This window comes from Emys orbicularis, chromosome 15 (genome assembly GCF_028017835.1).
Source record: "Emys orbicularis isolate rEmyOrb1 chromosome 15, rEmyOrb1.hap1, whole genome shotgun sequence".
NCBI lineage: Eukaryota > Metazoa > Chordata > Testudines > Emydidae > Emys > Emys orbicularis.
In genome coordinates, this window is record NC_088697.1 from 10,145,355 (window position 1) to 10,171,468 (window position 26,114).

At 51.3% G+C, this 26,114-nt stretch overlaps 1 protein-coding gene, 1 non-coding gene and 1 pseudogene across 2 annotated transcripts; 2 read left to right on the top strand and 1 right to left on the bottom strand.

The window, feature by feature from the left end:
* The window catches only part of LOC135889358 (zinc finger protein 850-like), a 473,854-nt pseudogene that overhangs the window by 25,406 nt on the left and 422,334 nt on the right, over positions 1-26,114 (bottom strand).
* TRNAM-CAU (transfer RNA methionine (anticodon CAU)) lies at positions 5,330-5,401 on the top strand. Its single transcript has one exon. It is a non-coding gene; the product is annotated as a tRNA-Met (tRNA).
* Positions 10,824-25,682, top strand: LOC135889459 (zinc finger protein OZF-like). The gene is made up of 4 exons (XM_065417330.1): positions 10,824-10,865; positions 11,238-11,364; positions 24,106-24,952; positions 25,070-25,682. Exons 1-4 carry the CDS (start codon positions 10,824-10,826, stop codon positions 25,467-25,469), a joined length of 1,416 nt encoding a protein of 471 aa, XP_065273402.1. The 3' UTR covers positions 25,470-25,682.

Sequence of the window (26,114 nt, forward strand, 5' to 3'; positions counted from 1 at the left end):
AGGACCGGAGCAGCCCCCGCGCTGCGCCCCCGGGCCCGGCCATGGCCCCGCTGCAAACACACAAAGGGGCCGGGCCGGGGGGGCAGGAAGGGGCGGCTCCTCCCCGAGCCCGGCCCTGCCCCCCGGGCCCCACGCAGGGGGGTTGGGACACGCGGGGAACCCAGCTCTGGGCTGGCCGGGACCTCCCTCCCCCCCCCCCCCCCCCCGCCTGCAGGATCGGGCCGGGATGCAATGTGGGGGGTGGGGGCTGCTTGCAGAAACTGGGGGTGGCCTCAGGGGGGAGGGGTCAGGCAGGCAGGGAGCTGCAGTGGGGGAGTTGGGGGGGCAGCTGGGGAGGAGGGTGAGGAGCAATGGGGGGTGGGGGCTGCTTGCAGAAATTGGGGGTGGCCTCGGGGGGGAGGGGTCAGGCAGGCAGGGAGCTGCAGTGGGGGAGTTGGGGGGGTAGCTGGGGAGGAGGGTGAGGAGCAATGGGGGCGGGGGGCTGCTTGCAGAAACTGGGGGTGGCCTCAGGGGGGGTCAGGCAGGCAGGGAGCTGCAGTGGGGGAGTTGGGGGGGTAGCTGGGGAGGAGGGTGAGGAGCAATGTGGGGGGCTGTCTTGCTTCCACTCACCCCACTCCAAACTTCAAGGCCCTTGTCCGGCAGAGGACCTGGCAGGCACTTTTCCCCTGACTGGGAGTCTTTGAATGATCCAGATTTTATTTTCAAGGTCTACTGCTGTATAAAGTGACATTTTCAGCAGCGAGGCCCCTAGGGTGACCAGACAGCAAATGTGAAAAATCAGGACGGGGGAGGGGGGGTAATAGGAACCTATATAAGAAAAAGACCCAAAAATCACAAGTTTAAAATAGTTCAGCTGCTTTAGAAAACTGGAGTTGCCCATTGGAAAAATGAAATAAGCAGTGAGCTCCATTCCCCTGTCAGGATGCTTTTGCCGAATGATTAGCCTAAAGCGAACAGCAGCTAGCTGCGTTCTTATCAGAGATCAGTTCATTCCTTCACAGTTGAAAAGAATACATGCAAAATTACCTGCTTATGCCCTTCTGAGCTCTCTCGCCAGTGCACCGCTCACTTGCACAGCCTTCTGAACATGTCAGAGAGAAAAAACTCCACCCAGCAGAGTGGCGCAGCGGAAGCGTGCTGGGCCCATAACCCAGAGGTCAATGGATCGAAACCATCCTCTGCTAGTTGGCATTTTTATTACTTACAGCCTGGGAAAGAAAGAATTCAGGCTGCCTTCATTTAATCCACATAGAAAAGAGGAACACATTCGCTTGCTATTTACTTTTTCACAGTGATTAAAGCCCCAGAGAGTCCCCTCCTGTAAGGAGAGAGATGTGCTAGGAGTCTAATCAGACACAACCACAGGACTGGAAGGGACCCCGAGAGGTCAGCTAGTCCAGTCCCCTGCACTCAAGGCAGGGCTAAGTACTATCTAGACCATCCTGACAGGTGTTTGTCCAGCCGGCTCTTAAAAATCCCCAATGATGGAGATTCCACAACCTCCCTGGGCAATTTATTCCAGTGCTTAACCACTCTGAGAGTTAGGAAGTTTTTCCTAATATCCAACCTAAACCTCCCTTGCTGCAATTTAAGCCCATTGCTTCTTGTCCTATCCTCAGAGGTTAAGGAGGACAATTTTTCTCCCCCCTTCTTTTAACAACCTTTTATGTACTTGTATATTGTCATCATGTTCCCCCCACCCACCCAGGGCCGGCTCTATCTTTTTTGACGCCCCAGGCAAAAAAGAAGAGCGCCACCCCGCCGTAACACCCCCCCCCCCAGCGCCTCGCTGCCCAAACCCCCGGAGTCTCGCGCCGGCCAACCACCCCCCCCAAGCGCCGCGCCAGGCCGGGCAAACTCCCGCCCCCCCCCGGAGCGCCTCACCGGGCCGGCCAAATCCCCGCCCCCCCCCCCGGAGCGCCTCGCTGGGCCATGCCGGCCAAACCCCCGCCCCCCCGAGCATCGCGCCAGCCAACCCCCCCCCGAGCGCCTCGCCTCGCCGGGCCGCCCAAACCCCCGGAGCGCGGGGCCGCTCAAACCCCTGCCCCCCGGGCGCCGCGCCGGGCCGCCCAAACCCCTGCCCCCCCCCCGAGTGCCGCGCCGCCCAAACCCCCAGAGCGCCGAGCCACGCCGCCGAAGCCCCCACCAGCGCCACCCCCGCCAAAACACCCCCCGCGCTGACCGGCCGAAACAAACAAAAACAAAAACAAACAAAAAAAAACACCTTGAGCGCCGCCCGGCCGAACAAAAAAAAAACAAAACAAAAACACCGTGAGTGCCCCCCACCACCCCAACATTGGCCGCCCCTTCTAAGGTGCCACCCCAAGCATGTGCTTGGTCGGCTGGTGCCTGGAGCCGGCCCTGCACCCACAAGTCTTCTCTTCTCCAGACTAAACAAACCCAACTTTTTTTTTTCCAACCTGCCCTCACAGGTCATGTTTTCTACATCTTTAATCATTTTTGTTTCTCTTCTCTGGCCTTTCTCCAATTTCAGCATTACAATCAACATCTAGAATGGAAACGCACAATTTAAAATCAACATTCACCCTTCTTCCCTTATCTGCACTCTTCTCTTAAACTGGACCTATTATCCTTAACTTTTGCAGCACGTATGATAGGGCTTGTCCCACCCTGACCTGAGACCTCTGCAAAACCAAGAGTTAAGGATTATCGTGAGTTTTACGATGTCTTAAACATGTTATTTTCTCTATTTTTTTATAGGGGAAAATCCACGTAAAGAATGGATAAAAGAGCATGTTATACACTGAACAGTTACACTGTAGCATGTAAACACACGTTTACACATTTTTAAAAATGTCTCTTATGTAAACGTTTAACAACTTTAACTACACAGGTTGTTAACACGACAGCCTGCAAGTGCTGCAACGTCGGTAACAATTTTTAATTTAGCATTAAACTCGTGCAATAGCTATTCATCGACATATCTCACATCTCCTCTTCTGAAAGAGTGCGTTTACGGAAAGATGTATTGTTTCAACTCCCTCGCGTAACAGGGCTGCTATCATGAAAGGCTCTGTAACAGTTCTGGTTCGTACATCTCAGCCATTAGGATGTTCTCTTTTAGGCATAGATATTTCCTTCAGGATGCATTTTCGGATTAAAGACTCTTGTGATCATTTTGGTACGGTTTCTCAAAAAAAAAGGGGGGGGAGGGTTAAATCGGTTTTGAGAGTTTGGGCGTCTCTTGTGGAGGTGGAATCATTATGTTCTTGGAGCCAGCTGCTTCCTTCACCAGAAGCGGCCTTCTGGAGTAGACATGGACGCAACCCTTTAGTGAAGACATTTTGATGAGTAGACCCGGCCTTAGATAGGGAAGAGCTGCCTTGTCCTGGAGGTCTGAAGACTAAGGGTCCAGGAAGGTCCTTCAAGGGGTCCAGGAAAGGTTGTCATTACCATGGCTTTCAAACTGTGATCTGCAGGGGATCTGCCGACACAGTCTAAGGTTTCCAAAGGGGTCTGCACCTCCATTCAAAAAAAATTTTAGGGGTCCGCAAATTAAAACTGGCCTAGGCACGGGGATACCTGGTGCCTTTCGGGACATGGCCCTGGGTCGCGGGGGTTGAGATGTCCAGTCCTGCGAGGGGGGGAAATAGAAAAGGCCCCTTTGCCCCCACCCAATTTTGGCAACCAAGGCTCAGCCCATCAGGGGTTACTTTTGGTACCCAAAGGGGTACCCGGGATTTTGCCCTCTGCCACCAGCTCAACCAGGGCCGGTCTTAGGGGAAATGGAGCCCTGGGCAAATCTGTATTTTGGTGCCCCTGCGGGCAGTGGTGGATTAATAATTTTGCTGCCCCTAGGCCGGGAAATAATTGCCGCCCTGGCCCCGCCCCGACTCCGCCCTTTTCCCACCCCCATTCCAACCCACTCCCCAAAGTCCCCGCCCCAACTCTGCCCCCTCCCTTCCCCTATTGGATCCCTTCCCCAAATCCCCGCCCCCGGGCCCGCCTCTTCCCCCAGCGCGTGGCGTTCCCCTTCCTCCCCCTCCCTCCCTGTCCCGCGAAACAGCTGTTTCCCGGCGCAAGCGCTGGGAGGGGAGAGAAACAGGACATCGCGGCGCGCTTGCAGAGGAGGCGGAGGTGAGCTGGAGCAGGGGGGCGGGGCGCAGAGGGGAGCTTCCGCCCCTGAAAATTTGCCGCTCTAGGCCTAGGCCTTGTCAGCCTAGGGAAAAATACGGCGCTGCCTGTGGGCACCATTCCCCCCCCATTGCCCCTGGCCCCCACAGGGTCCCCACTCCCCCATCTCCACAGGCTCCCCACCCCCCAGGGCCCCACTGCGTCCCCCCAGTGTTTAATTTGTAGTGAAAGAGGTGTATTGCCACACTTATTTGGTGCTGCACTGTCATCCTGTGATCCTAAGTCCTGCACCCTCCCTCCTATGCCCACATGGGGAAACTGACCTGGGGCATCCATCCTGTCCCCCCATGTTCCTCCGCACCCCATGGGGGGTGAGCAAGAAGAATCTGTGCCTCACCGCTCGCCCTCCCACCCGTTCTTAAAAGGGTGGTTAATAAATACAACCCTGAACGCCCAGGGACCACGCAGCAGTAGCGGATTGTGGTAGAAACACTGCAGATTTCACGGGTTAGCTAAGGTCACATCTTGACCTAAATTCCAGGGAGCCCTAAATTATTCACAAGCTTAAAATATTTCAGCTCATATGTATTAGAACCAAATTTATCTTCTAAAAATGAATTCCAAAATCAACTCTGTCCTAAAAAGTTTGTGGCCAAATTTCAATACCTCTCTCAGCAAGAGAGATCGGAGCATTTTACATAGGCCCGTATATTTTTCAATAGACGCTCTGGGTTTGCATTTCACTGAACAAAACTGGCTTTGAAAAAACATACGGGCGTATGTAAAATGCTCCGATCTCTCTTGCTGAGAGAGGTATCGAAAGTTGGCCACAAACTTTTTAGGACAGACTTGATTCTGGAATTCATTTTCAGAAGCTAGAGTTGGTTCTGATACATATGAGATGAAGAACAAATTTTAAATGTTTCATAAAAAAACGATTAACATTTTGTTCACGTTAAGCACGAGGTTTTCAGCAAACTGAATGTATCTTGCCCACAGAAAAGCAAGGGGGGATGGGATGTTTTTGCCGAATTATTAGCCAGCAGATAAGAATGCACCTCTCAGATTTCAGTTATTTTATCGTTGAAAAGAATACATGCAAAATTACCTGCTTAAAAAGATTGTAAAATTCCCTTCTGATCTCTCTCTCTCTCCAGTGCAGAACCCACATGCGCAGCAGAACAAAGAGCGGCCTTCTGAACATGTCAGATTAAAAAAAAAAAAAAAACCATACAGCAGAGTGGCGCAGCGGAAGCGTGCTGGGCCCATAACCCAGAGGTCGATGGATCGAAACCATCCTCTGCTAGTTGGCATTTTATTACTTGTAGCCCTGGAAAGAATGAATGCAGCCTTTATTTTATCCACATAGAAAAGAGGAACCAATTCTCTTGCCAATGCCTCTTTCACAGCGATTAAACAAAGGGATAAAGCCCCAGACAGATGTGCTAGGACTCTAATCACATACAACCACAGGCCAGGAAGGGACCTCGAGAGGAAAACGGCAGCCAGTGGCAGGGCCGACGGGGGGGGGGAGCCAGTACAAATTACTGGGGCCCGGCAGTCCGGAAGGGGGCCCGGGGCCCGGGTTTGTTGGCCCTGTTTAGCCGGTCCGCCCTTGCTGGGGGGCCCGAAATTTTTTTTTCACCGGGGCCCAAACCCGCTCGGCGGCCCTAGCCAGTGGGCCCCTCCCCAACACCTCCAGTCCACTGGTGAACACCCTGATCAACTCCTCCCCCTCCCTCCCAGTGCCTCCCACCCACTGCAATGAGCTGTTTTGCTGCATGCAGAAGTGCTGGGGGGGGGAAGAGGGCACGCTCGGGGAAGGGGGCAGAATTGGGTTGGAAGAGGTGGGGGTGTGGCCTGGAGCGGGGGGGGGGGTGGGAGGAGGTGGCATGGGGGTGGGGGCTTGGGGGAAGAAGGGCAGACCTGGGGGCGGAGCAGGAAGAGGTGGGACAGAGGTGGGGACTTGGGGGGAAGGGGTGAGGTGGGGGCAGAGCAGGGTTGGGAAGAGGCGGGACAGGGGTGGGGGATTGGGTGGACTGGGGGCAGGAAGAGGCGGGGGATGGGGCTGGGGGGGCAGAGCAGGGGTGGGGGCCTGGAGCAGAGCAGGGGTGGGACGGGGTGGGGGCTTCGGGGAAGGGGTGGGGTGGGGGCAGAGCGGGGTTGGGAAGAGGTGGGGCAGGGGTGGGGCTTCGGGGAAGGGGTGGGGTGGGGGCAGAGCGGGGTTGGGAAGAGGTGGGGCAGGGGTGGGGCTTTGGGAGAAGGGGCGGACCAGGGGCAGGAAGAGGCAAGGCTGGGGCTGGGGGCAGAGCAGGGGTGTGAAGAGGCGGGAGACGGGGCTGGGGGGGCAGAGCGGGGGGCCTGGAGTGGAGCAGGGGTGGGAAGAGGCAGGGGATGGAGGTGAGAGCTTGGGGGAACGGGTGGGGCGGGCCTGGGGGCAGAGCAGGGGTGGGGGTTTGGGGGCAGGAGAGAGGCATTGCGCGCCTCCGGGGCCTGTGTAGCTACTCCCCGTGCCCCGCTCTCCCGCCCACGCCAGGGCACCCAGTGTGGACGCTCCGGCGCCCTGTGGACATGCACCAGCCGTGCCATGGGACCGGCTTTGCATCTCGCCGGCTGCACACGTGTGTGGACAAACCCCCGTGGGGCAGAGGCCGCGCCGGAGCTCAGGGCTCCCCGGTCTGCTGCAGCGGAGCCAGCCCCTGGAGAGCGCCCCTGGGTGGCGGCAGCAGCTGTGGGGCTGGCAAAGGGCGGGGGGGCAGCCCCCGCCAGTGCTGCAGCAGCGGGCTGCGATTTACAGGGCACAGGAAGGGGCTGGCGCAGCTGGGAGCGGTGGGTGCCGGGAGGAAGGAGGCAGGAGCCGGGAGAACAAAGCCCGGAGCGCATCAGACACGGGGGCGAGTCTGTGCTGGGCGGGGGAGAGCCCGGCATTAACCCCTCCCTGCCCGGCCGCGGGGGGGGACAAGCCCCCCCGGACTCTGCCCGCATCCACTCCGGAGCCAGGTAATGGACAGAGCCCGTGGGAACGTGCGGGGGGGGGGCAGGAAAGTGACTCTCTGCCCAAGGGAACCTGGGGGCATTAAATCTCCCAGCCCCCCCCCCCCCCCCCCCCCGGAATCGGCCCCCTTGGTGTTAATGCACCCGTGGGCAGGACCGGAGCTGCATTAAAGCAGGTGCCCAGGGCAGGATCTGCTCCTGGTGGGGAACGAGGTCCCCTAGTTCTCAAATATCAATTTAACGTCTCAAATGTGTTGTTTTTGTCCCCTCCACCTTCTCAATATGCGGCTCGTGGACCTGGCTTAGGTGGGAGACTCTTGCCCTGAGTCATTCCCCAAAGGAGAAGGGGATTAGTTGGGTGCAGCTTGCGGCTGGCTCTGGGGTGGAGACAAAGGGGTGATTTTCTGCCAGCAACAGGGCATGGAAGGGGCACAGGAGGGGAAGGGGGGAGCAAGGGTCCCCCATGTGCCCAGCCCCACGTGACCCAGTCACAGCTGCTGTATTCTCACCTGCCCCAAACAACTCCCCCCCTCGCCTCCCTCCCGCTGCCAGTCACCCTCTGCGGCCCCATCCCTGCTCTCACGTAGCCCTTCCTGCGCCAAGCCCTCTGCTTGCCCTCTCAAAGCCGCTTTTCAAAGGGCACCTTGCTGCCCATCGGGGGTGAGGGATCCAGGACCGTTTATTGAACATTCATCTTAAAATCCCTTCCAATGAGCCCACTTCTCCCCTCCACTCTTTCTTTAATTTGGATATAAAATCCCCTCCCATCTCGGTGTGTTTCCCTCTCGTATCATCAGCATTTTATCAAAATACATCCCAATTTTTGACCTGTTTTGTCTGCACATCTCAGAGAGCGCTCTAAAATGCCCTAAAAACGTGCCCTTATTTCTCTTACTACTTTAAGATGCTGACACTTTTCCATCTCTAACTACACCTCTACCCCGATATAACGCTGTCCTCGGGAGCCAAAAAATCTTACCGCGTTATAGGTGAAACCGCGTTATATCGAACTTGCTTTGATCCACCGGAGTGCGCAGCCCCGCCCCCCCGGAGCGCTGCTTTACCGCGTTATATCCGAATTCGTGTTCTATCGGGTCGCGTTCTATCGGGATAGAGGTGTATAAAATAGGAACATAAAATCTCAGCTTTCCCCTTCACGTTCTTTAATCTGGACCTAAAGTCCTTGCAACTGCGGCCCCTTTCCCATGATCAAGTACGGATATGAAATTCACGCAGATTTTACCTCGTTAGCTATTAACTGTTCCTGTAAGCGCTCATACAGTTTGCCACTTTCGTTTCATGTGTGAAAAGTGACCTGTGGTTCAGATTTCCACCCTTTTCTCTTCCATTACAGAACACGCGTCTGAAATCTCAGGGTTTGCCTTGTTCCACCTAATTCCCAGCTGTCACTTAAAAATCCTCAGGTGTGGAGGTGGTTAATGGTGACAACATCTGCTTTTTTGGAAGGAACCTGTTGCCCCGAGACGGTCTCCAGATTCGGGGGGTTAAATTGTCCCCTGATCAACTTGCTTCTCGTTTGAGAATCGTTTAAAATGGTCGATGAAATAGACTTGCCCCCTATTTAATAGGCATTACAGCCAGAGGCCTGCCCTTCTTGGTAGGGGGATCAGTGTCTGCCAGCTGCTAAGCAGACAGTCGGCTGGACTCTTTGCTTTTCCCCAGATGGCACAATCCGAGGCGTTCTCGCCTCAGTGGGCTGCCCTGTGTGGAACTGGTACCTTGCAGTGCCCGAGCATCTCCATGTTACCCTCACGTTCTCCTCACCATTTTCACCGGACGTACCCTCACCCTCCATGTGATGAACGGTCTCCCATCAGGGGTTCCTTTCCCCAACACCGAGATGCAGCCGCTTCTGCGGTGGGTGCCTGGTGGCCATTACTGGCCAGTGACGGGCATGGAAACGCCGTAAATATTTTTTGGTTCCTCCGTTCTCCTGTTCACGCAGCATCCTCCCTCTGCCTGTGTGACTGGCCAGCAACGGGTGGGGATAACTTTCTATCCACTTACAAAGTCGGATATGAAATCACCACTGGTTTTGCTTCTCTTCCCCCTTCAAAACTGTAAGAACGTCACGTGTTTGGAAGGCAAATGGGTGCCTGGAGTCCTTACCCTAGATATCAGGGGGGAGGTGGGAAGAGGGTCATCCCCCTCCCCCCGACATGGAAGTGTTTAAAGGATTCTGACGTCATCCCTCCACGTTTCTGGTCTCATCTATGGCGTCTCTCCCTCTGGGTCTGCAGCCCTTTCTCGTGTCACGGGCGGCTGCTGCTGCTGCTGCTTCATGACTCCGCCCCCTGGCCGGGTGCAGACTTTCCCCAGCAGCCCTCTCTTTTGCCCGTTTCCTGGCTTTATAGCCCCCAGCCAGCTCTTCCCCCTCACTCAGGCCCTTGGCCAGCCGATTCCTCTGAGCTGCGGCCTGTTGGGTGAATTAGCCCCCGCCCAGGCTACATTAACCCACGTACATTGGCGGGGTGCAGACAAACCTTTGGACCTGTGTTAATCCAGAGGTGCTGCTAGAAAGGACAAGGAGTGACTCCAGATTAACATGGGATAAATGAGATCAGCAGCTGTCCCTGTGCGGAGGTGGTTTCATTAGCTGCTCCCAGAGAGCTAAAGGAGGGAAGCTGCTCAAACGCTCTGTCCCCCTATGCTCAGAATATTGGGGTTCGGCTTCTTGGGTCAGACGCTGCAGCCTCCGTTGTGATCTGGGAGACCTGGTTTAGCAGCTGCTGCTCCCCCAGGGAGGTCTCTGCTAAGCAGAGTGAGGCTTCACTAAAGCTCCCTCTGGGCCAGCCAAGGGGAGGATGTTCTCCAGCCCCGTTGCAACTAAATCGTGAGCCAGAAAGACCTCAGGGAAGGTGCTGGGTCTGGGCACGAAAGTGACTCTGCTCCCCCAGCCCCTCGTCTCTCCTCCCATTAGCGATTGCAGGAGCCGATCCGGCCACGGGAGAGCCACCAACTCCCAAATGGGACTTTCCCAGCCAGAGGGGGAGAGACTGAAGGGGGGGGTGGGAGAAATAAGTGGGGGGAGCGGTTGGCTGGTCTCTGGCCTGCCCAGACACACTTCTTGCAGCATCCCTGGGCGGATTCGCCTTCTGTGAACAAGGTGAGGAGCAGAGAGAGAGAGGAAAAGCCAGTTCCTGGTTCTCCCTGGGGACCGTGTCCGGGGGGAATCCCCCCCCCCCCAATGTGACTTCTGCACTTTTCTAACGGTTGGTTCAGAGACTCGGTCACGGGTTAAAAACCTCTGGGTGGGAGAGGCCAGGTCCGCACCGTAACAAAGCGACCACGTGTTTTCTCAGCCTGGAATCGGCGAAACGGCGGGGTGGGAGGGGCCATGGGTGTCCCAGAGCCAGCTGAGGTCAGGATTATCAGGGGATTGCTGGCGGGTTCCTGCTGGAGGAAGAAGGGCAGTAAATACATAGGACGACGCAGCTTCTGGAGATGGGAGGGGGCAGGAAATGCCCAGGGTGGAGAAAGGGAGAGGAACAAGGTGCGAGAAACCATCTGGGACTTGTTTAAATTGGGGCCTAGCTTCTAGGAAAGGCTTCGCGGGCTCTGGGATTAATATTCCCTAATTTGTGGAACAGGAAACAGGACCCCTGGACTGGGTAGAGAAAATGGCCCAGACCCCCAGTGCTGGAGGCTGACCCGACTAACCAGCGGCTGCGGTGAGATATGAAGGAGGCAGTCACCAGTGAGGCTAAGGGGAGATGTCTCCATCCCCTCGCATCCAGTTGCTGGCAGTGGAATTCGTACCAGGGGGCTCTCCATGGACTCTGCTGGGGGCTCTAAACCACTGTAGGAGGCTAGTGGGTTTGTGAGGAATATGACAACACTACCCCTGTTTATCTGCGGGGGGAGACCAGGGGCTCTCTCTTTCTCCCCACATCTGATCTCTGCAGTCTGTGGCTAGTAGGTGTGTGATGGATCTGCTGGGAAAGCGAAGGGGTTCTCTCTTCGTCCCCTTAACCTGGTGTTTCCTGGATGCTCTGAGCTGGGTGGGGGTGGGACTCTGTTGACTGTGATCCACCCAGAGCTTTCATTTGATTGGCTCCTCTCCCCCACGAATAGTGGGGCTGTGAGTGGGGCAGCAGGTACTGAGTGTGGGACTCTTGCTCTTTCAGGGGCCGGTGACCTTCGAGGAGGTGGCAGTGTATTTCACCAGGGAAGAGGGGGCTCTGCTGGACCCCGTTCAGAGAGCCCTCTGCAGAGCCGTTATGCAGGAGAACTATGAGAATGTGACCTCGCTGGGTAAGGATCCCCGTCCCCTCGGTTCTTAGAAGGGGAAATGAAAAGTTAAGGTTCGCAACACCCCACAATATAACCTTAACTCTGCCCTGTTTCAGCAACATGCCAGTGACCCGCACGCTAACGCTCTGCCCGCCCCTGCTACAGAGCACACTGGGAACAGAGCACAAGTGCGGTACAGCGCGACATCTAACAGCTTCTCTTTGCTAAGGCAAAACTTAGGGTTAGGTCCAGTGTAGTGAATAGAAACTTCCCACCCCTGGCCTGCACTCAAACACTGAGTCTGCTGCACACAGTCCATCATAGACTTTCAACATATTACTAAGCCCGTCACCCTTTGGATATTAGGAAAACTTTTTCACTAGGAGGGTGGTGAAGCACTGGAATGGGTTCCCTAGGGAGGTGGTGGAATCTCCTTCCTTAGAGGTTTTTAAGGCCCGGCTTGACAAAGCCCTGGCTGGGATGATTTAGTTGGGGTTGGTCCTGCTTTGAGCAGGGGGTTGGACTAGAACCTCCTGAGGTCCCTTCCAACCCTGATCTTCTATGAATGCCTCCACTTACCCCTCAAGACCACCAGCCCGTCTGCCACGAGAGCGCTGACAATCCCCCTGGCAGGAACTCCCCCTTGTGTATCTTCACTGGCACGGCCTATAACGCTGAAATGAGGTTCCCATGCACCTTCCTTTGTATCACAGCCACAGCTCTGCCAAGCTGCTCCAACTAATCCCTCCACCATCCAGTTACAGCTGACCCAGTGCACACAGCTGCAGGGCGTGCAGATAAATGCTGGGATTCCCATCTGTGAACACAACACAATGGCACCTTCTCTTAGTCCTTCCTCCTATTCATGATAGATTCATGGCATTTAAAGCCGGAAGGGACTAGGTCATATCGTCTGGTCTCCTGTACAACACAGGCATAGAATTTCATCCAGTTACGGCTGCATTCAGCTGAATACCTTGTGTATGACTAAATCCTACTGAAAGGCTTCCGTCGCTGGAGAAGCCACCTCTTCTTCTCTGGTAGTTTGTTAACCTTTGCACTACCCTTCCTGAACTCTTCTGAGTGGTTCTTGCCAGCTGCAGTGCTAGCGGACGGGGGGCAGAGTTAAGGTGGCGTACTTTTCATCTCCTCGTTTTCAGAGGTTTTTTGTTCAGACCCCAGTTGTCGGCGGGCAGGATCGAACCGGGGAACCTCTGGAGCTTAGGGCATGAGCTGAAAGCCGACTGGCCGTTAAGCAAACTCCTTAATCTCTCTCGTTAATTGGTATCGGTGCCACGACATGGGCCGGAACACCACACCCAGAAGGCGTGTGGGTTACGGTACCACTCGGCAACCTCAACTCTACATTAATGTAGCTATGGGGCATTTTGTTTTTTAATGGACTTTTTTGCCCCTGTTAACTGTGTCTATACAAGAGGGGGGAAGGATAGCTCAGTGGTTTGAGCATTGGCCTGCTAAACCTAGAGTTGTGAGTTCAATCCTTGAGGGGGCCATTTAGGGATCTAGGGTGAAATCTGCTGGCATACCCACATCAGTTAGGGATGTGGGTTTTCAAGAATGTTGAAATATTGCTTTTCATCTGGAAATTTTGATATTCGGGCAAAACTTCCAGAAGAAACTCCTGCCTATCCCCTGTTGTCTGGAAGTTGACGGTGGTATGGCTCAGACTCAACAGCATACACCCTGGAGCAAACCAATCTTTGTGACAGTGGATTGCCGGGAACCTCTGGCGATTAACAGAGCCTTAATCTCGCTGCATTTCATGTCCTTATGCCTCCTCAGGTTTCCTTGTCAGTCTGAAATTGCAAACGATACAGTTATAAACTCTTTCAGTGCTGCTTTCCCAAAGAGGCGGTGGGTGCCCTGTACTCTGAGATAAATGCTAAGGGACTGCGATCAGTCAGGACAATTTCAACCGTTGTTTCAGCCTGAGGCCTGCACAGAAAATATTATCCGAGCAACCCTGCTCCACACTCCCCTGGTGCGCAGTGAATTTCAAGACAATCTGAGTAAGCATGTAGATTTTAGAGTCGTTAGAATATTTGGCTTTTAAACAGAAAGTAATGCTGAACTTAACTATAGCTAGGCTAGGCAGAATGAGATTTTTATTTTTAATACTTTGGATAATATCAATGTTTATTTTTAAGCTTTTTCCCCCCCAATTTTTATCAATTTAATGTTTCGCGGTTGCTCAAAACGCATATTTTTTCAGTTTTTATCATAAGAACAGCCTTACCGGTCAAACCAACGGTCCATCTAGCCTGGTATCCTCTCTTCCGACTGTGGCCCGTATCAGAGCTTGAGAGGGAAGGTACAGGATAGTTGGAGTGATCGACACATCTTCCCCTCCTGGCTTCTGGCAGTCAGAAGTGTAGGGTTGCCTCTAGCATGGGGTTGTATCCCTGACCATCTTGGCTAATAGCCATTGATGGATCTATCCTCCATGAACTTCTCTAGCTCTTTTTTAAGCCAGTTATACTTTTGGCCAACACAACATCCCATGAGAATGAGCTCCACAGGTTAATTGTTGTGGGGGAAAAAATACTTTTGTTTGTATTAAACGTGCTACCTATTAATTTTGTCAGGTGACCTCTGGTTTTGGTATTGGAGGAAAGGGTAAGTAACACTTATAGACTCGTAGGACTGGAAGGGACCTCGAGAGGTCATCTAGTCCCATCCCCTCCACTCATGGCAGGACTAGGTATGATCTAGACCATCCCTGACAGGTGTTTGTCCAGCCTGCTCTTAAAAATCTCCAGTGATTGATCTTCTCTGTTCACTTTCTCCACACCATTCATGATTGCATAGACCTCTATCATATCCCCCCTTAGTCACCTCTTTTTTTAAGGGTGTGTGTTATTTTTGCACTGTAGTGTAGACTCTTACTACACTGATGGAGAGGTGGTATCTTAGTTGAAAGAATTCTTCCATAGACCCAGCAGTGTCTACACTGGGGCTTAGGTCAGCTTAATTACATTGCACAGGGTGTGACATTTTCACAGGCTTCAGTGATGTCATTAAGCCAGCCTAAATTTGTGTAGACCAGCCCTAAATCGAACAGCTCAAATATATATTTTTAATCTCTCCTCATACGGAAGCCGTTCCATACCCCTCATTATTTTTGTTGCCCTTTTCTGAACCTTTTCCAAGTCCAATAGATCTTTTCTGAGATGGGGCGACCACATCTGCTCGCAGTATTCAAGGTGTGGACGTACCATGGATTTATATAGAGGCAACATGGTATTTTCTGTCTTATTATCTATCCCTTTCTGAATGATTCCCAGCATTCTGTTCACTGTTTTGACTGTTGCTGCACCTTGCGTGGATGTTTTCAGAGGACTATCCACAGTGACTTCAAGATCCCGCTCTTGAGTGGTAACAGCTAATTTAGACCCCGTCATTTTATATGTATAGCTGGGATTAATTTTTTCAATGTGCATCACTTTGCCCTTACCAGTTTTGAATTTCATCTGCTATTTTGTTGCCCAGTCACCCAGTTTTGTGAGATCCCTTTGTAACTCTTCGCAGTCTGCTTTGGACTTAACTCTTGAGGTTTTGGTGTGGTTGTTTTTTGCCGCCTCACTGTTTCCCCATTTTTCCAGATCATTTATGAATATGTTGAACAGCTCTGGTCCCAGTGCAGATCCTTGGGGAACCCCACCATTTAACTCTCTCCATTGTGAAAACTATTTATTCCTACCCTTTGATTTTCTGCCCTTTAACCTGTTACTGATCCATGAGAGGACCTTCCCTCTTACACATGACAGCTTACTTTGCTTAAGAGCCTTTGGTGAGGGACCTTAGCATAGGGACAATTCACAAGCTAAAACAAAAGATAATCTAATGCATTTCCTTCCGATTAGCCTATTATATCCATACCTCATGACATATCAAGCACTTTGTTTCAACCATTGTATTATTTCGACTTCTTGTATTTGTATACAAGTCTTTCTAAATTTTTGTCAATATTCAGTTGCTTTCCTTCATATGTTCTGTTTAAAGGGGATTATTTTTCATTTGACTGTTCCTCGCTAGCTCCTATCTGTATGTTACCAACTTCTTTCGTATCTTCTTTACTGACATATAAACATCCCCCTTTAATAAACTCAACCCTAAGAGATGTCTTTGTCCGAACCATGTGCTCCTCCACACCTGTTGACTTTCCCACACCCCTTAATTAAAAAAAAAGAATCCTCTACTATCTTTTCTGAATTTGATGTGGCAGCAATCTGGTTCCATTTTGGTTTCTTTGGAGTTCTTCCACAGTTCCTAATAAACTGAAATTCCCTCCTCCCTACACCATTGTCTGATCCACACATCAAGAGTTTTCAGTTCTGCTCTCTTACCAGCCCTGAGCATGGAACAGGAACCATTTCAGAGAATACTGCCATAGAGGTCCTGGACTTTAAATGATTTTAAATGGTTATCTAGGGAGGTGGTGGAATCTTCCTTAGAGGTTATTAAGGCTGGACTAGATCCTGAGGTCCCTTCCAACCCTGATATTCTATGATTCTAAGGTCAGGTTTACAAAGCCCTGGCTGGGATGATTTAGTTGGGGATTGGTCCTGCTTTGAGCAAGGGGTTGGACTAGATGACCTCCTAAGGTCCCTTCCAACCCTGATAGTCTATGATTGAAATTTTCACAGTTTCAGGAAATTATGCGGGGGAGGGGAGAGGCCAGACAATTATTTTATGACCACAGATGTCAATATTGGAAAAAGGAAGGCTTTATGACTGTTAAAACACAAATAGTCAACATCTCATGTCAAACTATACCAAGTAAATAGCCTTACATCAAATCCTAATAAGTTCTCAAGCAGCTTTTTTTTCTTATTTTGCCTATCTGGAAATATAGAGGATTTATCGATAGAAATATTTTCCCATCAGTATGTGAATGTACGGTGCAATCAATGTTCATCAGTATGTACCGATAAAAATCTAATCTTTCCAAGCCTAACTATAACTGATCTGCCCATCTGCTAGAACAACTTCACAAGTGCATGAGGGTGGGACCATCTGCTGACAGGAGACCGTGTGAGGTTCCTCTCCAGGATTCCTTGGGAGAAGGGAGGGCAGGGAGCAGTGGGAGGGAAGAAGATGATGGGGAGCTGGTGCTCATGGGGTGCCACATAACAGGGAGAGGTCTTAAGCACCAAGGGCTCTTAAGCAAAGTAAGCTGTCATGGGATAAGAGGGAAGGTTCTCTCATGGATCGGTAACTGGTTAAAAGAGAGGAAACAAAGGGTAGGAATAAATGGTCAGTTTTCAGAATGGAGAGAGGTAAATAGTGGTGTCCCCCAGGGATCTGTACTGGGACCAGTCCTGTTCAACATATTCATAAACAATCTGGAAAAAGGGCTAACAGTGAGGTGGCAAAATTTGATACAAAACTACTCCAGATAGTTATGTCCCAGGCAGACTGCGAAGAGCTCCAACAGGATCTTTCAAAACTGGGTGATTGGGCACCAAAATGGCAGATAAAATTCAATGTTGATAAAATGCAAAGTAACGCACATTCGAAAACATAATCCCAACTATACATATACAATGGTGGGGTGTAAATTAACTGTTACCACTCGAGAAAGAGATCTTGGAGTCACTGTGGATAGTTCTCTGAAATCGTCCACTCAAGGTGCAGCGGCAGTCAAAAAAGCGAACAGAATGTTGGGAATCATTAAGAAAGGGATAGATAATAAGACAGAAAATATCATGTTGCCTCTATATAAATCCATGGTACACCCACACCTTGAATACTGCGTGCAGATGTGGACACCTGATCTCAAAAAAAGATATCTTGGACTTGGAAAAGCTTCAGAAAAGGGCAACAAAAATGATGAGGGGTATGGAACGGCTGCCGTATGAGGAGAGATTAAAACTGGGACTTTTCAGCTTGGAAAAGAGGCGACTAAGGGGGGATATGATAATGGTCTATAAAATCATGACTGGTGTAGAGAAAGTAAATAAGGAAGTGCTATTTACTACTTCTCATAATACAAGAACTAGGGGTCACCCAATGAAATGAATAGGCAGCAGGTTTAAAACAAAAAAGGAAGTATTTCTTCACACAACGCACAGTCAACCTGTGGAACTCTTTGCCAGAGGATGTTGTGAAGGCCAAGACTATAACAGGGTTCAAAAAAGAGCTTGATAAATTCCTGGAGGATAGGTCCATCAATGGCTATTAGCCAGGATGGGCAGGGATGGTGTCCCTAGCCTCTGTTTGCCAAAAGCTGGGAATGGGCGACGGGATGGATCACTTGATGATTCCCTGTTCTGTTCATTCCCTCTGGCCGTGGCTGGAAGGCAGGATACTGGGCTAGATGGACCTTTGGTCTGACCCAGTATGGCTGTTCTTATGTTCTTATGAGGGCTGAGAGCAGTGAGAGGAAGGGGACACCTGTGTGGAAGAATATGACTTAGAGGGAATCAGGGAGGGCTGGTTGAGGAAGAGGAGGGAGAGAATCGGAGCAGGAGGAAGGGAGTCAGGGAGGAGAGCTCCTGGGGACAGGTAGAGGGGTTGGCTGCGGGAGAGGAAGACGGGGAATGGGGAAAAGGGGGTGGAGAGCCCAGCAGTGGGGTGGGAGATCTGGGTTACCTGGGAGTGGGAAGGGAAGGTTTCAGGGAGTCAGAGATTTGGAGCAGTCCCCTGAGGCTGCTATTGCCGAAGTCTCTAATGACCTCTCCCTCGGCAAAGCTCAGAGCCCGCACTCCATCCTCCTCCTCCTCCTTGACCTGTCAGCCGCTTTTGACACCCCTGATCGTGCCTTTCATTTTGAAATCTTGTCTTCCCTTGTCCTCTCCTGGTTCACCTCCTACCTGTCTAATCACTTCTTCGGCGTGTCCTTCAGAGGATCCTCCTCATCCCCACTCCAAATTTCCGTGGGGATTCCCTGTCCCCTTCTCTTCCTCCTCTGCACCTGCTCTCTGGGTAATCTCCCTCCGCACACACACACATTCAACTACCGTCTCTGTGCCGGTGACTCACAGATCTGCCGCTTCTGCTCCAGAGCCATCTCCTTCTGTCCCAACGAAAACCTCAGCTTGTCTCTGACGTCTCCTCATGGATCTCTCGCCATCAGCTCAAGATCAACAGTGAAAATCATGGCTCTTAATATTCCCCCCAAGCCATCCCATCACCTCCTTTCTCTATCGCTTTCAGACACCACCACCATATCGCATGTCATCCAGGCCCATTTTTGATGCAGACCTCTCACTAGGTCTTCATATCTAGGCCGTCTACATCTTGCATTTTCTTTCTGCATAATGTCCTCAAGATCTGGCCTCTCCTATCCATCCACACGGCTAAAAACTCTTATCCAAGCTCACATCATCTCCTCTCTGAATTACTGTAATGCCTTTTTTCTCTGGCCTGGACACATGCAACCTTGGCCTGCTTCGTATCCATTCAGAAGTAGACCTCCACAGAGCTACCTCGTTATCCTCAGACATGACCTCTGAAAGGTCCTGAGTGGGGGACCTGATAACAATCTTAGAGGCTGTTATAAAGAGGGTGGTGATCAATTATTCTCTATGTCCACTGAGGTCGGACCGAAGTAATTGGCTTCATCTGCAGCAACCAAGATTTAGTATGGGTATTAGGAAAAAAATTCTAACTAGGCAGTTAATTAAGTACTGGAATAGGTTACCACGGGATTGTGGAATCCCAATTACTGGAGGTTTTTTTGGAATTGGTTAGACAAACACCGGTAATGGAGGGTTTCAGTATATACTTTGTCATGTACTACTACTAGATGACCTCCTGAGGTCTCTTCCCACACAACTTTTCTTTGGTTCATTATCCTACCCCTTCACTTTGCCTGTGGAGAATGTGGGAATTGAAGTGTAGTCTTATGGAAAAAAATATGCATAACTCTGCTTCCCTGTCCCAGAGAAAGAATGAATGGCTGTTTTGAAGTAAGATAGGCCTGTCTAGGTTGGCATGGAGACATATCAAGGATAGTCCATGTGTAGGAGTGGAGTGCGCTGGAGAGACAATGGAAGTATTTCTTCACACAATGCCCAGTCAACCTGTGGAACTCCTTGCCAGAGGATGGTGTGAAGGCCAAGTCTATAACAGGGTTCAAAATGAACTAGATAAGATCATGGAGGATAGGTCCATCAATGGCTACTAGCTAGGATGGGCAGGGATGGTGTCCCTAGCCTCTGTTTGCCAGAAGCTGGGAATGGGAGACAGGGAATGGATCACTTATAGTGACTATGATCCGAACATGGTAACGTGATGGGGCTGCAACTTGGGATAAAGGGACTAGGTTACGAACCACCTAGGCTTTCAGTTGGCTGCTTCCCAAGGCAGAGAGATTCAGACAGGGAAACAGAGAAAGAGAGGGACTCAGGCCATGTCTTCACGAGCACTTATGTCAACGAAACTTGTCGCTCACGGGGTGTGAAAAAAAACCACCCCCTCCCCAAGTGACAGACATTTGGTCGGCATAAGTGGGAGACGCTCTCCCACTGACGTAGCCAGTGCCGCTCGTTGAGCTGGTTTTATTACGCCGGCAGGAGAGCTCTCTCCTGTCGGCATAACACGGCTACACGAGTGGTCTTACAGCGGTCCAGCTGTGCCTCTGTACGCTCATAAGCATAGATGTGACAAAGTGGGAATGTTCTTAATGTTTTCTCTGAATACTGTGTGGGTGCCTCAGTTTCCCCTTTGCAGTTCTTAAGTGTCTAGGTGGGGGAATAAGGGGGTGTGATTGTTGCAGAGCCCGAGAGGGCCAGTGTGATGGTGTCTGCACAGAGAATGGCCGACACCCTGTCCCCTGGCAACTGATGGCCTGGGGCCCTCCCCTGAAAGGCGCCAACGGAAGGTGTTGGAGAACAAAGAGATCAGGTGGCCTCCTGGCCCAGGAAAGATTCAAAGGCCAGAGGAGGGGCTGGAGGGGGTTGCAGTTTAGAGCTGGCTGGGGACACGGGGGGAGGCCCAGAACCCAGGTCTGGCCTCCCCACCCCGCAAGAGGGACCTGACGGAGGGGTCCTGTTTTCCATACCTACAAGCTCTGCTTTGACTGTGTCCTGTTGTCTAATAAACCTTCTGTGTCACTGGCTGGCTGAGAGTCACGGGGAATCGCAGGAAGTGGGGGGGTGCAGGGCCCTGACTCCCCCACACTCCGTGACAGTAGACATGGCCTAAGCTGAGGGGGCTTTGGGAAAGCTGGGCATATGCTTCCGACTACATGAACTTTGAGTGAAGTTTCGCTTTACCGGACTAACCTAATAACCCTTAAATACTGTATTCTGCTTGTCCACCTCCGCTCCACCAGCCACAGCCCCCAAGACCACCCCCTCCCACCTCACCATAACATCCCCCACAGCTCTCCCATGCTCCCCACTGACCCCGTAGATCCCACACCAACAGCCTGAGATGCTTTCTCTTTGCTGGCACTTCCCTGCGTTTTCTTTATAGTCCCTCCACCAGACCCACCCTCCTAGTTCCCTGCAGCCACGCCATCTGCTCTCGTCCTCGGCCCTTTCACCATCTTGAGATCATACTTCTTCCCGGGGTCTGCTAGCCGCCCCCTGGCCGTTCCTCACAACTGCTTTCTGTTGTCAGACGCCACCGGTGTGGTGCTCTGCTCTGTCCGATGTTGAGAACATTCGGCTGCGTGCGTGTGTGTGTTCCCTCTGTGTGCTGCCCCGGCTCTGCAGATTGCTGGCACAGCAGACCCCGAGAGAACCCCCAATGACCACAGGCTCCGATAAGGAACGAAGGCACCCGGCCATTGTCAAATGAAGCACAGTAATAGTTCCCCACAGACTCTACAGGACATACTACGAATTTGTGCCCCCTGACAATGGACCTGCTCAGTCAGTGGCGGGACTCTCCACTGCCCCCTCGGCCGGACAAAGACGTCCACTCAGTGATGCATTTTTATACACTGGTACAGGTTACACATCACTCCTGACGCGTTGAGGTACAGCCCCTCTACGCATTAGGGTGCTGCCTCTCCCCTGGTACAGGTTGGTTCGAACAAACAAGTCTATCCATCATATTGTCCTTTTGACCCTGTCTTTAGGATGGGTCTGCCTGTTCCTTGTTATCGCTCTGGAATGTGTTCGTACGAGGATGTTCTGGTGCCATCCTGGCACAAGTTCATCTTATTAGTGCTTATACGTGCTTTAAGCAGCCGCCTTCTTGCCAACTTCTGTGAGCAGGGCCTGCCTCTGGCTCACAGCTTAACTTTGCTTTAAGTTAGCAATGTCTTGACCGTTACTTCAGTTCAAGCCTCAGGCCTCATACCAGGCCTCTGATACAAGTAGGGTAACCAGACAGCAAGTGTGAAAAATCGGGACGGGTAATAGGACCCTATATAAGAAAAAGCCCCCAAAATCAAGACTATCCCTGTAAAATTGGGACATCTGGTCACCTTAGATACAAGGCTTATGTTTCAGGGCCTCGTCTTACTCCACTTTCTAACGACCCTCTCGGCGAATGAGATCATGAGCTCCTTAGCTCATCAGCCCGCCCCGCAGTCTGAGTGGGTAATTAAAAACTCCACTCCTTGGTCTACTTCAGGCTTCTGCGATCAGGTCACCTATTAGCGCTCTGTGTTTCGTCACTGAGAAAACACAAGGAGCAGGTGCTCGTGGGGGGTCCCAGGAGGTGGAGAGGCCTGAGAGTGGTGGGAGGAAGGGGAGTGGGGGTCCTAGTTCTGGTTTCACCTCCTTCAATGTCTCTGAGTGGCCCCCCTGTCTCCCCATCACGTGCCAGGCCTCCTCCGGGAATGAAATTCTGCAAGTCTCCGGCTCCTCGACTGGCCTCTGGACTAAATACCCTGTGTATTGATTGTGCTTACCCAGACAGCTCAGGCTGAGTGCAAATACCCACGGTTCTTCCCTTCGGGTGTCCGGGATCAGTGGTGCATGGTGACAAACAGAGTAATGTTTATTCTGCAGTGGGGAAAAAAGGATTTTTAAAATAGCCATCTTCACACCTGCTTTTCTTATCCGGAGGCCTGCCATCCCTTGATGGTCAGCTAGGCAGGGCTGACTTCTTCAAACATCTCAATGGGGGTCCCCCGTCTGTCTTTTCCCCCCCAAACAATTACCTGAACTGCCTTCCCCATCCTGAAAAGGAATCACTTTTTAAACTGCTCAAGTCCTTTTTAGGGTGACCAGATGTCCCGATTTTATAGGGACAGTCCCGATTTTTGGTTTTTTTTTTCTTATATAGGCTCCTATTACCCTCCACCCCCGTCCCAATTTTTCACATATGCTGTCTGGTCACCCTAGTCCTTTTGATCTTCTGGGTCCCAGGCCTCGGCCCGGTTCATCAAACCCCTTTCTGTAAGCTGACTGGCGCAAGGTGGCAAAATACACTATCAGGTCAGGCATCATCTCTTCACAGCCCTTAGGTGTTTACCAAAAGGTTGGTTTTTTACAACCCCCTAAACCAACATATTCATGAATGTGTTTTTCTATGGAGCAGGAGGTAGCCCTTCCCTCTGAGAAGATGTGTGTGTGGGGGGGGGGTAGTGATATCTGGAGGAGAAGACAGGGGATGGTTGAGGGATAGATGCAGCCAGATGGTTGAGGGACAGATGGAGAGAAACAGAGAGCCTGTGAGTAAACTGAGAGAAACAGGGAGAGGGAAGAAGGTCAGCTAGAGGGAAACTGGGACAGAAAAATTCCAAGAGTAAGCGGAGAGACTGAAATGGAGCAGGACAGACAGACGTGCAGCGAAAAGTCCCTTTAGTTTAAAGCTGGCTCGTCAAGTCAGTCCATGTTTGACAGCCGTCTTCCTGAGCATCCATTCCTGTCTGTTCCTGACCGTCGGTTCCGGTTGTCTCTTATCACTGATTCGCATGGTCCCAGAGAGCCGGAACAGGACTGCCAATGGGTCTGGTCTAACGTTCACCCCGATGACCAAGCGTCACTGGAGTTGAGTCTATCTCTTCAGGAAGTCACGAGGGGCACTCGAGGCTCAAAGACTGACTTGGGTGTTACACCGCACCCAGTGAGATATTTGGGGAAAAGGGGAACCTATGAGATAATCACCTGTGCATACCGAGATAGATATATTTCTTTATTTGGAGGGTTATAGTTAAGTACACTCAGTAGTAAGTTTTATAGGGTGTATTATATGTATATATGTACCTTTTTTATTATATATATTCATCTATTTAATGTAATTGTAGAATCAAGTTCCATTTATTCTAGTTTCGATAAAATCCCCATTATGTTGTTTTGGACAATGAGTTGTATTATTTCAGCTACCCTTAAATAACCTTTTATCCCTGTGTAACACATCCCCGCCAGAAAAATGACACCACCGCTGTGCTGAAATGTTACTAAATCTTGGCTGGAGGCTTGGAGAGGGGGTGATTGGTCCTGCTTTGAGCAGGGGGTTGGACTAGATGACCTCCTGAGGTCCCTTCCAACCCTGATACTCTTGAGTCTATGACCCTTGGATATATTTTAAATTAAAACCCAATAACCCTACTCGGAGAGCTGTTTACATTGACATGCCTAGTTTAAATACCCGTTAGTCACAGACTTCAAAGCGCAAATGTTGCGAGTATGTATAATTTCACTATAGTACATATAGTTTGCAATACTATTATTGGTTAGTGCGTTGGTCATTTTCAAATGATACCCCACAAGGCATATTGTCTGCCAAAAAAATCATGGCAGTCGTGTGTAGGGTGTGAAGAGCTGGGTGCTTAGCGTCATCCTCTCCCCTTTTCCATTCCTGTTTCTGAGGTTTCTCTCTCTGTCCCAGCAGGTGATGGGATGGTGAGTGAGAATGAGGAGCAGAACCCTCAGCAGGAAGACGCTGAGCACGTGGAAGCATATGGGGCATTATCGCAAAGATCTGAAGGGAATGTGTCCATGAGTTGTGGGCAGGGAAAAGATTGTGAGACTCAGCACAGGCCAGAAAGGGAGCAGGGAACTGAGCCAAGGGAGAAAGAGGGTAATTGTCAGGGAAGTCACAAGGAAACCACAGCCCAGCAGAGCATCCCCACAAGTGAGAGAGACCACACATGCCCTGAGTGGGGAGAAAACATCGGTAGCCCTTCGGTTCTTCTTCAACACGAGAGAATCCGCGCCAGAGAGCCACCCCACCAATGCGGTGAGTGCGGGAAAACCTTCCATCGGAACGCACACCTGATTCGCCATCAGAGAGTGCACACGGGAAACCGACCCTTTAAATGCTTGGAATGTGGGAAAAGCTTCAGCGTGAGCTCCAACCTGATCGCCCACCAGACCATCCACACGGGCAATCGACCCTTTTCGTGCTCTGAGTGCGGGAAGAGCTTCAACAGACGCTCAAACCTTATTACGCACTGGAGAATTCACATGGGAAAGAAGCCCTTTACATGCTCGGAATGTGGGAAAAGCTTCACGGACAGCTCCAACCTTATCCGGCACCAGAGAACCCACACGGGGGAGCGACCCTATGAATGCTGCGAGTGCGGGAAAAGCTTCACTGACAGCTCTGATCTTATCAGGCACCAACGAACCCACACGGGGGAGCGACCCTATGAATGCTGCGAGTGCGGGAAAAGCTTCAGTCGGAGCTCCACCCTCATTCGGCATCAGAGGATCCACACGGGAGAGACGCCCTATAAGTGCTGCGAATGCGGGAAAAGCTTCAGCGTGAGCTCAAACCTTATTACACATTGGCGAATTCACACGGGGCATCGACCCTTTACCTGTTCCGACTGCGGGAAAAGTTTCACTGACAGTTCCAACCTTACTCAGCATCAGAGAATACACATAGGAGAGAACCCCTATAGATGCGCCGAGTGCGGGAAAAGCTTCACTCAGAGCTCGGCCCTTATTGCGCATCAGAGGATCCACACGGGAGAGCGCCCCTATGAATGCTGTGAGTGCGGGAAAACCTTCAGTGTGAGCTCAGCCCTTGTCGCACATCAGAGACTCCACACGGGGGAGAGACCCTATAAATGCTCAGAGTGTGGGAAAAGCTTCAGCGTGAGCTCAACCCTCATCATACATCAGAGAATCCACACAGGGGAAAGGCCCTATCGATGCTCGGAGTGTGGGAAAAGCTTTAATCAGAGCTCACACCTGGTTAGACACCAGAGTCTCCACAGGGGAGATAAGCACCATAAAAACCTTGTCTAAGGCTGTCCAAAAAAAAAAAAAAGTTTTTTAATACTTTTCTAATTCCCACATAGTGACTTTTAAGGCTCTTTGCAGTGTTTGCATCACTGTGGTCCCGCAGCTCCCCCCAGAAGAGTAGCACACTGTTGGAGTGAATCCCTTGGTCCTTTCTATCTGCTCCTTCGTCCTGAGTCATGAGAATGTATGTCCCTCCTACCGGGAATGTCCATCAGCCCCAGGTAGGGGAGATGGGATGCCATCATCTTATAGAATCATAGAATATTAGGATTGGAAGAGACCTCAGGAGAAATTGGAGAGGGTCCAGAGAAGAGCAACAAGAATGATTAAAGGTCTTGAGAACATGACCTATGAAGGAAGGCTGAAAGAATTGGGTTTGTTTAGTTTGGAAAAGAGAAGACTGAGAGGGGATATGATAGCAGTTTTCAGGTATCTAAAAGGGTGTCATAAGGAGGAGGGAGAAAACTTGTTCATCTTAGCCCCTAAGGATAGAACAAGAAGCAATGGGCTTAAACTGCAGCAAGGGAGGTCTAGGTCTTGAGAACATGACCTATGAAGGAAGGCTGAAAGAATTGGGTTTGTTTAGTTTGGAAAAGAGAAGACTGAGAGGGGATATGATAGCAGTTTTCAGGTATCTAAAAGGGTGTC